Source organism: Phaethon aethereus, assembly GCF_964289735.1.
Source record: "Phaethon aethereus genome assembly, chromosome: 4".
NCBI lineage: Eukaryota > Metazoa > Chordata > Aves > Phaethontiformes > Phaethontidae > Phaethon > Phaethon aethereus.
The window spans coordinates 57,354,742-57,371,003 of record NC_138578.1 but is presented as its reverse complement, the minus strand read 5'-3'; the positions used below and the strand labels follow the sequence as shown (position 1 = coordinate 57,371,003).

The 16,262-nt window shown below is 41.6% G+C and overlaps 1 protein-coding gene across 1 annotated transcript; it reads right to left on the bottom strand.

Annotated features, from left to right (window-relative positions):
• Nucleotides 1-412: 412 nt before the first annotated feature.
• Nucleotides 413-13,312, bottom strand: YIPF7 (Yip1 domain family member 7; the record flags this gene model as incomplete). Its single annotated transcript, XM_081999130.1, has 5 exons — nucleotides 413-976; nucleotides 5,067-5,248; nucleotides 9,744-9,889; nucleotides 11,566-11,732; nucleotides 13,197-13,312. The coding sequence occupies 5 exons, from the start codon at nucleotides 13,310-13,312 to the stop codon at nucleotides 814-816; spliced, it is 774 nt and encodes a 257-aa protein (XP_081855256.1). The 3' UTR covers nucleotides 413-813.
• Between the last annotated feature and the right edge of the window lie 2,950 nt (nucleotides 13,313-16,262).

Below are 16,262 nucleotides of genomic sequence, written 5' to 3'. Positions count from 1 at the left end.
GATTTTGCTCGTTACGACTGCACACACATCTCATTTCCTCTTGATGGCTTGAGACTTCTAATATTATATTTTGAAACATCATCTTGTGCATTCTGTGCTTCATTGCTGTTATAAAAATGTTAGGTTCCTGTAAAACTAAAAGCAGCATGTAGATTTTGGGGGGGCAGATAAAGTTGTGTATATTTGTATTTTGCTTGCTCAAATACCGTTCTGCCTTTCAGGAGACATTTTAGGAGTTGCCTTTGGTTTGTGTGGTGCTTTTCTGCAGTGACAGCAGGCGGTGGCTTAGTGGTAATTTTAAAATATGACATTACTGTACTTACAAACAGTACAATAAAAAAACCCAAATGCACACATATAAATCCTGGATATTAATTAGTAATCATATAAGATGGCAAGGTGGTTTTTTGAAACAAATAAATTTGTATTTTCACTTGATTTACCAGGTCTATTAAATATTTACATTATTGTTTTCCAGTTACTCTCTAGTATCTGTATTATATATTAAACACTCAGAAAAGATTTTTTTAAATTATAATTTATTTCATATGTTTTCAGTTCTACTACCTTCTCAATACAAATGTGTTTCTTTAAGCTATAAGACTTTTAAAACATCATTATTGCAGTAATCTACCTGTTAGCTTGATTTTTTATTTCATTATCAGCCATTAGGCAAATAAAAGGTAAGTCACATAATCTAATTTTGTTAATGGAACGTAATGCGACTCTAGGCAATCTAAAAATAAGTAAAATAACCCCTTGCCCCTCCAACAACCACAGACAGACTGTAATAAGGCTGCCAGAAAATACATCTCAGAAAACTGTTAGAAGTGCAAAAAGTCCATAGAGTAAAGCACACGGGTACGCGATAAGAAGCTGCTGTCCTTCCATAGCCAACGCAGAGGTAAAAATTTTGGAGGCGGACAAACTGCACCATCCAATAATAAACAGAGCTAACAACGTTCCCAGGGTACCCCTAGGAGAAAAACAAAAGAAACAAGACAGAGTCCACTTGTTAGCAAATGTAGCATCAAATCTTACCAAACTCAAGTTCATGTCTAGCAACTTGTTATTGATAAGCTAACAGTCACTGGAAGAACCAAGGACTGACTGACATAATGAAAATCAAGCCGGAGAAACAAATTAAAATAGTAAGAAGGAAAGAAAAAAAAAAAAGGGAATTTCTTCAGCATGGATAAAAGCAGCAGCTTCATCAGTAGTACTGTTAAAAGGACAAATGTATTTCCAAATAAATCTTCTGGGGCTCCATCAGATGCAGCAGCTGAAGTTCAATTTTAAAGTTAGCAAAGATCCTATTAGAGCCAAAATCATCTTGTAGAAGTTGTTGGGATCTAAGATGACACTACAGACCTACTCTTCCATCGGGCAGGCTGACGACCTGCAGGGGTTACATTTTTGTAACACGTGGCACAGGTTTTAAGCATGCCTCGGACTCTGAGGAGCGTTTTTAAAGAATCACAAGTTATTTAAAGAGATTTAAAGAGAGTGATTAAAGGATCACAGCTCAGGTAGCAGGCAGAAAGGCCTCAACTGCCTCCCAGGAGAAAGCTCACCTGATCTTTTGGAAAAGGACGCACACTGAGTAGAAGGCAAGGGATGGGAAACGAACCATTGAGAAAAAATATTTTGCTCATCCTGGCATCCTTCTCTGCACACTGAAAGGACGGTGGCTTTCCACGCTGCCCGCCGGTGACAGCTGGGCCCTTCTGAAGTTACGTTCTGCCACCTCTCAGGTGCAGGGTGGCCTGGAGAACTGATGGTTATGGGACTATGGTCAGAAACCCACTGAAATATTCCTGCAGATTACAGCCAGCTCACTATTAAACCCTGTAGGATCCTGCCAATAAATAGTGTTTCACATATGCTTTATTTGCACTCTGTATTTGCAGCCCGCTTCTGTAAAATGCATGAGATCACGCGTGCAGCACGCTGCTGAAGTACCTAATGAGATCGGCTGCGTTACGCACGTTCGCTGTGTCAGTCCCAAGGACTTTGAGAATGAATGAACCTCTGCCACTCGCTAAAGGACCTCCCGGTGCCCCACTCTTCCAAACTATCAGCAAAAGAGAACCTGAAGTGAGGAACAGACTACGTATAATTACTTAGGTCCATTTGTCAAAAATAATCGCCACTATTGTTATTGTAATTAAACCATGATGAGTAAAGCTCTGCTTATTTAATTGACGTAGCTTACCTAATGCAATCAAATCACATAAAATAGTTCATTTCTTGGCAATCCGGTCTCCAGGCCAATAAGGTACTTGGTTTTGTCCCTCTTGGGACTTCGGAGGAGGAAGGAGAGAATTGATTTTATGGTGACTCAGCACCTCGCTGCAACTTCAACCCATTAAAAATAAAACATTGAAGGCCATGATTTAATATCCTCAGTCTAAATGTTCCTTTAAACCTATACAGTGGCATTCAGGGAAATCACACTGGGTTCTGTGAACTGAGTTCCTGGCCTCTGCTCCAAATGGAGGTGCTACAATTGTGACTTGAACAGTTAGCCAGAAATTCAGAGCTTGTAGGGATGGCTCTTTGAGGGGGTACCCATGGTGGCAGAGGGATGGGATGTAACAGGAATATACTACGCAATGACAATTTTCAGCTAGTGTAATGACTCTTTAGGGGGCTATCACAAGGTAGTACAAGTTAGAGCTGTGGCTGTTCTGCCTTGCACTTGAGAGTCCAATGGCCTCTCATGGTTTGCTCCAGGACTGTCAGTGAGCATGATGGAAAGGTGACATAAAATTGTACTGGAGCACTTCTGTGCACTTATAAATTCAGTCTTTGATCTAACAGCATGGTACTGCCAAAAGGAATGGTTTGGCTTCAGCAGAGAGCTTGTGTCCGGCATGTCTATGAGGGCCAAATCTTCAAGCATGGGAGAAGGGCAAAAGGCAGATGTCATATTCACAATGAACAAGAGGACTGGGGGTGTACTGACATGAAACTGATTTGGGGGGACAGACATGAGTGGACCCTCTCCACTCCTCTCTCTCACAACCTGCAGATACAGCCACCAAATGGGTCCTTTGCATCAGCTGGGTTTAAGAATTCCTTTCTCCACTCTTACACTCATTTTCTTCACTGCTTAGTCAAGGAAGTGGCCTGACCACTCTGTTCAGGTAAGTGATAGTAAAGAATCACTAGGTAAGTGATAGTAAAGATTGCTGTTTTTTCCAGGAAAGAGTCTGCTGCTGTTTTGTCCAGAAAAGTGGTGTAACCAACTTGGGCTCAGACATGATATCAGCATAGACGGGCACAAACAAAACTTTGAGATAGTCTGCTTCCATGCAAGTTTGCATGAGAGGACTGGTCTTCTCTTTGGTACCATTCAGCACACAACAGGTTCCATATTTTGCTTTATTCAGTTACAGTGAAATAGTTAATCATGAAAATCAAAAACTGTTGGATTAGTATCTAACTTTGCAATAGATGTGTGCATTATCTTACACATATTTTAAGTGAAAACAAGCATTGAAGTTAGTTCCTGGCAATTTGAAATGGACAGAAATAACATTTTTATAAATATTAGGAAAAAATCATGCATGTATGATTTAAAAGTTGCCACTTAATTTTAATTTGTTGTGTTCAACCAGTTTCATGTAGCGTATGAGAAAGGACTGCAGAATCCTTTAGGTAGGCACTCAATGTTATCAATTAATTACAGAAATAATAGTTTAATTTTGTAAAGGCTATCACAGTATAGTGATATAGGCTATCACAATATATATATTACAGATCTTAAAAAGATGTGTTTTCTGTAAATTCGCAGCATTTTACAAATGTATGGTGTGTGCTTGGGGATTCATTGTACAGACAACAGTACCCTGCGCAGTTGTAACAGCTGGTTTGGAGTTAGCTCCATCTGTCCTGTGATTAGGTATCTGCACCTTTTATTAGGGTGGAATATTAAACAGGTTAATCAAGAAAATATGGGAAGTGTAGAACAGAGAATGAGCAGCTTCTTCAGTGTCACTACTGTTCATCTCAAGGACAGCTCAGAAACACTTCAATACATGGAATATAGTCAGGTTAACCCATCATAGTTCCACAGAAACACGCAACAAGGATTGTGCCAAAATCTTGATCCCACTGTATCATTTCCTTAAAAAATAATAAATATATACATAAAAATCCCTTTCTGAAGAAAACAGGCACTTTCTTATTCATCATCTGCCAAGTCCCATACGAGAGAGTGTTAAAAATGTGGGTGAACAACAAAGACTAAGGAGAAGAACCATTATTAATAATGTGTTAACAACGGATAAAAGTACTGCTCAAGGCCTTCAGGCAAGACCTGGAGCTTCCTTCTACTTTGCTGTTATGTGAACAGGGAGGTAAACACCGCCTGTATCTCAAAAGGTTTACAGAATGAGGAGGAAGGAGAGGCTTGCATGCAAATTTCCTATTCATAGGCATATCACTGAACACCCCCCCCCACAAGCACAGATACATACGCCACCACACATTTGGTTTTTCAAAGTTTTCAGTTATTTTCAGGTTCGTAGCTACACCACAACTATACCGCAGAGTATATAACCCTACTACATCTTAAACACTTGTTCTAATGCTCCAAGTCATTAAGGGTTGACTGATTATTTCATCCTGACACACAGAAGTCGGTCTACAGAAGGAAAGGAAGTATAAGGATGGGAGCTTGATACTATGAACAAAAAAGGAACAGTATAAAACTCTATAAAACTGAAGTCTGGCAATCACTTTTAAAATTGGTTCCTGAGTTTGGCCACTGTTGGCTCTGCAAAACAAAAAGCACATTCGGGGCTGCTGCAAAAATCAAAGCCACTCTCAGTCCAAGTAGGAAACAGTGGAATTAAGGACTCATATTAAAATGAATATATATCACCCTTCTCAAACACAGTTCAGTTTTTTTTCCACCCACACAAACAAAATGGTGTTTTTCTTCACAGCTTTGGAAGCCAAATTTCACTCCATAACCATTTACAAAATGTTTTGCATAACACCAGCCTTCCAACTTACTGTCCTCCATATGATTCCTGTTGCCATAGACTGGTACTTACTGTAGCGAGAAGACGACTGCAAAAGAGGACAAGATCACCATGGGCAGCAGGCAATAGCCCAAGACACTTGCAACGCAGCCATGTGAGACTCCTGGGACGCTCATCAGGTTCAGTAAGGCATGCATAGCAAGGCACCCAATGGCACTCATGCCATACACGTAGCCGAAATGAACTTTTCCTGCCTGGAATAAATATGAGTAAGCATGAAGCGTCAGAAGTGAGCAAGTGATTGCAAAGTGGTGGGAGAAGACAGAAGGCAAGCACTAGGTTTGTTCCTTTTTCTTGTTGACACTTTCTCTTAGCTTCGCCTACATTGGTTCAATTGTAAATCACAGCTGATACTTTTGGGTGATTTTTGCATAAAAAAATTTCCAAGGTACTATTGTGAGAATGTGCTTGTCGCTAATTTAAAGTTATATGGCTAATTCTCAGTCTTACTGTAACTGGGCTCTGAACAGGACAGGAATTGTTTGGGAAGACTTGGGAAGCTCTAACTGGTAGCAAACTGAGAAGAAATTATGGAAAGCATATTTTAGTGTCAGGATAAATCTTTCCAATAGGTGTACATGGGCCTGTGGAAAAATGTCCTAAGTAAAATGATGACCCCACTTACTTAATATGCTTCACATTTTATTACAAACCTCCAGTTTTAAGCAGGCCTGCAAAAACCCCGTCAATCTTTGGTAAAAGTATGCTGGTTTTCAGGGTGAATGTGTCCATTCTTCCCCTTGACTACCATGAGAAAGACACGTCTCTGTGGTTAGATAAATACAATATGTTCATTTCAACATAAACCTTAGTAGTAACTGTCAGTTTATGTTCTTTTTTTGTTCCAACGAATGAAAAATTCCCCAGGTGTTTTTTGCTTCTGGGTTTTATTCCTTTGTGTGAATTTAGTGCCTGTGAAAGGTACCAGCCTGACAAGTCTGGAGCCTGATGTTTTCTAATTTATACACAAAGCTAGTACAACAGGCAACAGTGGCCACAGCACCACCAATTTCTTCATCTCCTGCCATCACTTTGAAGGATCACCTCCAGGCATGAGGGCATTGTTCACTCCCAGAAATCAACACTCACAAAAGACTGTTAAATATTTCTTCTTTCTTCAAACTTCCAACAAATGAAAATACTGAATGCAGCTATGCAATACTGTCATTTTCACATCTGTACATCAGAAATACACAGTTGTACATCAGAAATAAACAGCAATTGGGATGAAGATGGTTTTGTTTGCTTTGTGTTGGAACTTTGTATCCTAAAGATGACATGCTTTTGTGAAGAAGAAAGCTAAAAGCCAGGACTCAACCCTTAACTCAGAACCATGGAGTAACCTTCTCAAATGAAGGGCCACAATGCATCACCTTCCTAACACGTAACAATATGCATATACATAGTTAAAACACAGGTGAGTTTGTGCATACACACATGCATCTATACATTGCACACATTATATATTGCATATGATAAACCACATGAGAATCAAAACTAATAAACATTCTCAGTTTCCAAATAATTTTGTAGCTTATGGTTGGATTCTCTTGTGATGGATAAGGTGGAAACATCATTGAAGCCTTTTTCATAGTTTGCAATATTTACAACTGTCTCTTCCATGATGGTTAAGAAGGACTGAGAAGACCTCTCACTTTACTCATCCATACATTTTAATAAAATTTGGGGGAAACCAACTTTGTGGACCCTCCCTCTCTGCCCCCTGGTCCTGTATCCATTTGGGTGGAAACTGATCACTAGATGCCATCAGTATTTGACCCGGACAGATGGAAAGCAGCACGGTGGAGAGAACCTAATCTAGTGATGACACAACCTGAAAGTCCTGATGTTGCAGGCTGCTGACAGCTCACCAGCTCTAGCTGGAGAGCGGCGCTCGCCTGTGTGAGAGGCAGCCTTGGTTAATAAGACCTGCCTCTACGTCAGCACCGTTACCCTGTTTTCAGCTTGAGCTGGCTCCCTGCTGAGCTCTCCTCTGGTTCCAGTCCTCAAGGTTAGGTCAGGCACAGCCAGGTTGCCTATATCCTCACAACGTCCCGAGTGTTGGCCTTTTCCCCGCCACTGCGTTCCACCGTAAAGGAATAATCTATGCCTGAACGAACAGCGTTAAGAAATCTTCCTATTTAGGTACAGCGTCCTTTGCTGGCATTTGTATACTACTGGTATAAAATAATCGGGAAAATTGCTTCACCAAGTAAAATTAATGATAGCTAGAGATAGCGTGGGAGAGCAATACTAACCCAGATTATTATCAGTTACAATTTCAGTCATTAAAGATTTGTAGTCAGTTTAACATCCGCAGCGGTTTGGGGCATCATTTACTACAGGCCAACTAAGAAAAGCTCTGGCTCAAACAGATGCAACAACTATAAGCTAATATCTTAGACTGTTTGTTTCAGTGTATTTAATTATTCCACACAGGACTGTTTAGCAGATTCACTTAAGATTAAGGAACTGCTGAGACAGAGATGAAGTGAGCACTAGTACTAGCAGCTAACTGAAATCTCCACTTGGTGAAATGTTTGATTTGTGGTGCACGGGAATGAGAGAGGAAAAAAAGCAGCTGAACATGTTGGTTCCAATTCCAGTCTTTCCCCACATATGTAAATATATTGACGCACACACACGGGAATACTCCCAATTCACAGGGATGTAAGCAAAACCAGAATCAGGCTTGATTAGTCTGGCAGGCTTTGATGAATTGAAAGAGCTAAATCTGTCCTGCAGAAGGAACAAGGTTAGAAGAAAGTCAGACTGTGTGTGCTTGTTTGCATCTGCCTAGAGTGGGTACCACTACCCTTATTTTAAGTGGATGGGGAAGTCTGATTTCGCACGAATGCCTATGTAGAATGCAAAGCAGCGGAGGCTCCGGCTCCTGTTAACTTTCGCACTGCCGTTGCTCCTCCATCTGCAGTGGAGCTGCCCTGCTTTATGCCAGTATGAGGGAGATAATTCCTGCTGCCAGGCTAACAACCCTTTCCTCATTTTCTCTGTACTCTGAAAGAACTGCTGTCATTTGCAGAATACCTTTGCATATTTTTCTATAGTTAAAAAGCTGATACTAAATAAAATTTATAAATTATTTTTTGGAAACAAGCTCTCAATCAAATTACGTTCCTGGTGCTATTGGAAGAGAATCATTCAAGTACAGAAGGATATCATAGCTTACACAGCTGAAGAGCCACTTTAGTATTCAAATGCGTCCGAGGTAAAATGAGCAGCCTGGATTTATAAGATGGCCCATGGAAAATCCATAGACTTATTGCTGTGAAGCTGTGGCACAAGATCACTGGATTGTATCAGAGGAGTTCTGCTGGTCTGAAACTGGCGCACTGAAAATAATTGTTTTTCTAATGATACTTAAAATGCTCACTATCCTAGAATAAATATAGTAATTACTTTATTTCAATAATAGTTTTTTCTAATATTCATTATCATTGTTGGCTATTCAGGAAGCAAAATCAACAGCACCCATTTTTTTTTCATTCTTTATTTTAGCTTTCCTTCCATTTTCCTGATTATAGTCAATTCAACACTTTCTCCTTTTATTTCCCTCATGCCTTTATTTCTCTAGGTGGAAAATAGCCTGTCTTCTCAAGCTTCTCACCTTCTTTTCCTTTTATCCCCCTTCCTCCTGCTGCTTCCATCTTTTTAAAGGATTTTTATTTTTATAGGGACATAAATAATAATAATACTTGCCATTTATACTGCAGTTTGCACATTCAAGGTACTGCACTGACAGTACAAATTGAGTAAGAACTTGCAAGAGTCTTCTGATTCAGCACTATTTATCACAGAGAAAATGGAGAATTAGAGCCCTGTTTCTCTCACTCAGTTACTAGGGCAGTAAAGCCCTTCCCAGAATGGTCCCACCTTATCCCTGTCTGATAAATTGCTCCCGACAATCAGAGCTGTACTTCAGCAGCACTGGAGAGCCCCTGTTGTCAGTGATAAATAGATGAATTTGGAGTAGTGTGCAATCCCTATTCAACTTTCCTCCTGTAGGAAAGCTATATTCATAAAGAGGAAAGAGGTTAAACACAGGCTACAATATTTTGTTTGGCAGATGATGTAGAAGAAGAATATAAACTAAGAAAGAACTAGAAAAATTTATAGGAAGGTACTGCAAATTTGAGGTGTGGGGGGGAAATACGGTTTCCATTTCCTTTTTCGAGATATTTTAGTTACATAAAGATTTTTTTCTTATATCTCTGCACTCCCCAAAACAATATCGAGAGATGATAATTTCTAAACAGTGGCAAAAGAAAAACCAGGCTGGTCTACCACGCCTTTTTACTCCCTCCTTTAAAACCTCCTTGTTAGGTCCTTACCTAGCACATGCTACTGTGCTTCAGGTGTTCAAAGCCTCCCCAGGATATACGCTGCCCAGATTTGTCCTTTGTTCATATTATCCCACCCCAAAAATGGTGTGATCTTTTATTTCCACTGGAAGTAATACATCATTTCACCTGTATCACTTCTACATTGCATCTAAACTTTATGAATATACTTTCAAAGCACAGAGAATTTTTTTACATATAATCTCGGAACAAATGGTAGCAGATGACTCATTTTATGCCAGCACTCCGTCTTCTGCAACTTCACGTGCATTATCGCCTGGGCATTAACTTGTTAGAAAAGAATTCCTTCAAGATTTCTACCACAACCTACCAGCAGCAACGTTGCTCCAAGGGCCAAACAGAAAACCATAGGTCCCGTGAGGTCTGTCTCGTTCATAATGCTGCCATCTGCAGGCTTCATTGGATTTAGAACTGTTAATGTTTTTTGCCATATATGCTCAAAATTGATCCCGAGTTCTGCGACGAGAAAGTCCAGGATTGTTAATTGCTCACAAGAAAACAACGCTTTTACAGAAACCCGTTACATACCACAAAACCCCAAAAAACAAGCAAACAAATCAATCGTTTTAATGAAAATAATATTGTAGGATGATGTATTCTGTAGTAGGAATGTGCTGTCCCTGGTATAGGGCCAGTATATTTGAGAGTCAGCTCTGATTCTAAATTGGAATATTAATTTATTAAATCCAATTTTAGACAGTGGACCAAAAAATGCCCTGAGCATTTCTGAGTTAATATTTGTTTTTCCTATATTTAAAACACATATGTTTAATGCCATGCTAACTTAGATGTTGAAAAATATGCTAATTAACAGTAACTGCAAAATTCAAGATACTCTTGAACACTTACGACAGAGATATATATGCTTTAATTCTAGAAAATCTGTCAAGTGATGTGTCTTAAGCCTGAACTGCCAGAGGCACTTAAAAATTACATTCGTCCCTTCAAGGCAAGATAATAATACACTGTGCAGTGCTTTACTAAGGTTTTTTTTTTTTTTTGCATTTAAAAGGTAATTACTGAGGACCCCTAGGAGCAGAACAAAATTCTTCCCTATTAAAGTCGATGGGAATTCTGCCATTAACTTTACTGGGGCAAAGATTTCTCTTGTAACGTCTGCAGAAACACTGCAGCTTGCAAGAGCAATCATCTTCCCTGAGATGCTCCAGCAAGGGAGGTTCAGAACTGGGTGCCGGAATTACCGAGACTGACAATGTGTTAGATCTGTTTGGAAAGCCAAGCCTTTACCTTATCCACCGATCCATCACCTCAAGCTCAGCCAAAACATTATATAAATAAGGTAATTCTGTATTAAAAGGTTTGTCTTTGGCCAGATATATGTGGTACACAGACAGGAACATCTCTGAAGCCCTGCTGATCGGCAGCAGTTGTATTTCAACATCCTTTTCACAGGGTGGGCTGCCTGTGGAGTTAAATGCTTGCAAATCTGAGAGATAGAGACCTAGCAGTTATATACATCAGAGCGATCTTGCTGGTTTTAAGTCAGTAGTAATATCTTTTAAGTAGTAAAAACTCCGCTTGCCTTCCAATATGCAAAACCAGGCTAAATGTTCTTTTTGCATTATGCTGAAACAATCACAAACAAATTCCACCTTTTTTTTGAAATGTAGCACAAGTATTTTGTAAACTACAAAATCAGCCACTAGCATATAGGATAGTTCGATCGTCATAAAGAATGTTATTGTTCGTGTAGTTAAATGATCAACTAATTGAAGCTGATAGCAGCTTTCTCAACTTCCTTCCCACTGAAGCAAGCTATTTAGCATCTTTAAACTATTAAATTTATTGCTAGATATGCAAAAAGGGCTATTATCAGTATTTATTAATTATAATGTTTCAATATCCACGCAGGATAAACAGAGTGGAAAAAATGTTTGGAAATGCGAATTGCAAAACTTACTGTTATGCTGTCATCTAGTGGTAGTAAAGTATATGGTATATAATGCCGTAAGGCCAAATGATTCCATGGCAAATTCAAAGGAGAAAATCTAGGTTTGGGGGCCAGGAGCTGTCAGCTGAAGCTGGCACAGCCAGGCTTGGCAGCTCTGCTGTAGTTTCTCTAGTGACTGCTGCTTGCTGGCCACGCACATCGTCTGCGGTTTAACTTTTACCTTCTAGCAAAGGAGGTTCCTCGTCAAAACCGTCAGCGTAACTAAGATGAGAAAGAGTGTCAGGACTGCACGCTGGCTGCAAAATCTGACCCGTGTAACTCTGAGAGGTCAGAAGCATTTCCGAGGGGGCAAAAGCTCCGGCTGGAGGTTGCTCTCCTGCCTGGCTCCTAGGACCAGAAGCAAATCACAGCCAAACAAGTAACTGCAACGAGCACCTTCACAATAGCTTGACACTGCTTGCCCACGGGCCATGGTCTAAATTTCCAACTGTTTTCAGTTTGAGGATTTTGGAAATTTTCCGGGCACGGTAACCTCCGTGAATCGTGAATGCTGAGCCGCTGATGACGGCTTTGCGTCCCGCAGGGCTCCTTGCTGGCCTGCCGGCACGTTGTGGCCCATCACACCCACTTCCATGCCAACCCAGCTCAGGCAATGGCACAGCACAGGCCCCCAGGCTGGGGGTGAGGGGAAAGGGAACTTAAGAGCTGTGAGGGCACCCACAAATTTAGGCTTTTCCAACAAGCAGCCTGGTGACATTCCTCAAATACGCCCATACTGCTAAGGAAACCGTGTATTTAGATAAATAATATTTTTTTCCTTGAATCTGAGAACGACCTTAAAGAATGTCTAGCAATATGTGCCCCAAAATCCACATTAATAACGTGAAGCTCTGTCACTCCAATTAGGTAAAAAACCTGTAACATCTACATAAAAGTAGCACAGAACGCAATCCTATATAAAGAAAGGTTTAATTATAAGTAATTCTGCCTTGAGGAACATCTAGATGATCTCTTGAAGCTCTTCTCTGATCTATTTTCTGTGATTCCCTAATTATTATTATATATGATTTTATTTCCATATGACCAGAAGGCGTAAACCAGTTCTGAACTCTCATTTGACTGAAACCAGTACATATATAACAGCCAGTGACATCCAAGAAGGCTGACAGTAAAAATGAAAAAAAATGAGGAAAGCTGGGAAATAGTAAGGAGAGAACACAGAACAGCCCAGGGACTCCTAGGGAGAGCTAGGGCCAGTCTCTCATCCTTTGATTTGCATTTCAGTGCTTTAATTAAACCCGTTCTTTATTTCCTGAGATTTTCCAGGGAGGTGGCACAGACTCTGTGGAGCACTGGCACCACGGGCAGGAGTGACTAAATACCTCTGGGGGAGCAGAGGGGTTTTTGCCAGGAGGCCCAAACGCATGGCTGGGAGGAACACTTGGCTTGAGCTGGTCTCCTGCCATTCATCCCCCTCGGCAAGACCTGGGGCCAGGCAGATCCATCAGCTGCTGAACAGGGAAGCTGCAGCAGCACCCAGCCTCCTACCAGAGAGTCGTGTAGAAATCTCCTTAAGGGGAAACTCTCAGAAATTCTTTCTCTCAGTGTCCCTCTTCCAGGGGCAGAAGTCAACAATAGGCTTAAAAAATGTAAGAGAAAATGAAATAACAAGATTCTTCCTGTCTTTCTACTGCTATGGCTTGTATTTCTCCTCTAAAACTTCCACCACTTTGATTATGCAATCCTTTTTTGGCAATTGCATGCAGTTTTTTGTCATTAATTTCATTTGAGCTTTGAGATATGTCACCTTTTTTCCCCACTCTCTTTTTTTTTTTCTGGTAGCATACTTACTTTCTGCTTCCACAGAGGTTATCATTAGACACAAAACTGTTGTAACCTTCTTCCTGGTCATCTATGGTATAATTGGACTGGTAAAAGTCGAAGTGAAACTGCTCGAAATTTGACATTCTGGTTGGAAAAAAGATTGTAATTATCGACAAAATAGATTATTTTATTTGCAACATGCCAATATCTATGTTTTGAACTATCCTAAGATGAAATGAAAACATTAACCTTAAAGCCACAAACTCAGAATCACAGAATCACTAGAGTTGGAAGGGACCTTCAAGATCAAGTCCAACCATTAATCCAGCCCGACCATGTCCCCTAAACCATGTCCTGAAGCACCACATCCACACGTTTTTTGAACACTTCCAGAGATGGTGTCTCCACCATCTCCCTGGGCAGCCTGTTCCAATGCTTGACCACCCTCTCGGTGAAGAAATTTTTCCTAATATCCAATCTAAACCTCCCCTGGCACAACTTGAGGCCATTTCCTCTTGTCCTATCACTAGTTACTTGGGAGAAGAGACCAACACCCTCGTCGCCACAACCCCCTTTCAGGTAGTTGTAGAGAGCGATAAGGTCTCCCCTCAGCCTCCTCTTCTCCAGACTGAACAACCCCAGTTCCCTCAGTCTCTACCCATAAGACTTGTGCTCCAGACCCCTCACCAGCTTCGTTCCCCTTCTATGGACATGCTCCAGCACCTCAGCATCCTTCTTGTAGTGAGGGGCCCAAAACTGAACACAGGATTCGAGGTGCGGCCTCACCAGTGCCGAGGTGACCGGCCACCAGCCGGATTTAACGCCATTCACCACAACTCTCTGGGCTCGGCCGTCCAGCCAGTTCTTTACACAGTGAAGAGTAAACCTGTCTAAGCCACGAGCCGCCAGTTTCTCCAGGAGAATGCTGTGGGAGACGCTCTCAAAGGCTTTACTAAAGTCCAGGTAGACAACATCCACAGCCTTTCCCTCATCCACTAGGCCGGTCACCTGGTCATAGGAGGAGATCAGGTTGGTCAAGCAGGACCTGCCTTTCATGAACCCATGCTGGCTGGGCTTGATCCCTTGATTGTCCTTCACATGCCCTGTGAGAACTCTCAAGACGAACCACTCCATGATCTTCCCTGGTACAGAGGTCAGGCTGACAGGCCTGTAGTTCCCAGGATCCTCCTTCCGGCCTTTCTTGTAGACGGGCGTCACATTGGCAAGCCTCCAGTCTTCTGGGACCTCCCCTGTTAACCACGACTGCTGATAAATGATGGAGAGTGGCTTGGCAAGCTCCTCTGCCAGCTCTCTCAGTACTCTCAGGAGGATCCCATCAGGCCCCATAGACTTGTGGGTGTCCAGGTGGCTTAACAGGTCCTTAACTGCTTCCTCCTGGATTATGGGGGGGTTATCATGCTCTCCATCCCCATCCTCCAGCTCAGGGGGCTGAATACCCTGTGGATACCTGGACTGGCTATTAAAGACTGAGGCAAAGAAGGCATTAAGTACCTCAGCTTTGTCCTCGTCCTTGGAGACAATGTTCCCTGCCATATCCAGTAGGGGATGGAGATTCTCCTTGCCTCTCTTTTTGTTGTTATATTTGTAGAAGCGTTTTTTATTATCCTTTCCAACTGTGGCCAGACTGAGCTCTAGCTGGCCTTTTGCCTTTCTAATTTTGTCCCTGCTTGACCTAACGAGATCCTTGTACTCTTCGTGAGTTGCCTGCCCCTTCTTCCAGAGGTGATAAACTCTCCTCTTTTCCCTGAGTCCCTGCAAAATCTCCCTGTTCAGCCAGGCCGGTCGCCTTCCCCGCCAGCTCTTCTTACGGCACATGGGGACCGCCTGCTCCTGCGCCTTTAAGATTTCCTTCTTGAAGGCTGTCCAGCCTTCCTGGACCCCTTTGTCCTTCAGGACGGTCTCCCAAGGGACTCTCTCAACCAGTGACCTGAACAGGCCAAAGTCTGCCCTCCGGAAGTCCATGGTAGCAGTTTTGCTGACCCCTCTCCTTACTTCACTCACAACTGAGAATTCTATCATGCTGTGGTAGCTAAGCCCAAGACGGCCTTTGACCACCACATCTCTCACCAGTCCTTCTCTGTTTGTAAACAGTAGATCCAGCAAGGCACCTCCCCTGGTGGGCTCACTCACCAGCTGTGTCGGGAAGTTATCCTCCACACACTCCAGGAACCTCCCAGATTGTTTCCTCTCTGCTGTGTTATACTTCCAGCAGATGTCCGGTAGATTGAAGTCCCCCACGAGAACAAGGGCCAGCGAATGCGAGACTTCTGCCAGTCGCTTATAGAACATTTCATCTGCCTCTTCATCCTGGTTGGGTGGTCTGTCACAGATTCCCAGCAGGGTATCTGCCTCATTGGCCTTCCCCCTCATCCTTACCCATAAGCACTCGACTTGGTCTTCACAATTGTTGATTTCTATGCAATCAAAACACTCCCTAACATACAGAGCCACCCCACCGCCTCTCCTTCCCTGCCTATCCCTTTGGAAGAGCTTATAGCCATCCATTGCAGCACTCCAGTCATGAGAAGCATCCCACCATGTTTCTGTGATGGCAATCACTCAAGAGAATCTTTCCATAGAAGCACATAATAATTTGGAAGTAACAAAAATAGACTCTTTACTTTCATTTGTTATAACAAGAGTAATTAATCTTCTGTTACCATTAATTACTGTATAGTAGTTTACAAGTGGTATACAAGACTTCCTGTCTTATTAGTGTTACCAAAAATAATTAAGTAATTCTGAAAAACGATATATATCAAGTAAGCTATTGTTTGAAAAAGTTCATTTTCCTGCTTTAAAAAAAAATGTGGCCATGTCTGATTGCTGAGAAATTAATGTTTTTTAAAAGCCTTTGGGGCTTCAAATTTCCATTTCAGCTATTTGTGCTTTGCAATATTATATATGACCATCATAAAACATTGGAAAAATACAAATGTATTCACGGAATTTGTGATTTCTGTTTAAGAACACTGTCGCTGGCGTACAAGGAGTACCAGATAAACAGTCTCACTGGTTAGCTACATGACTTTGAAGAGGACAGCATACTGAATGATTGATTGGATAGTAAAG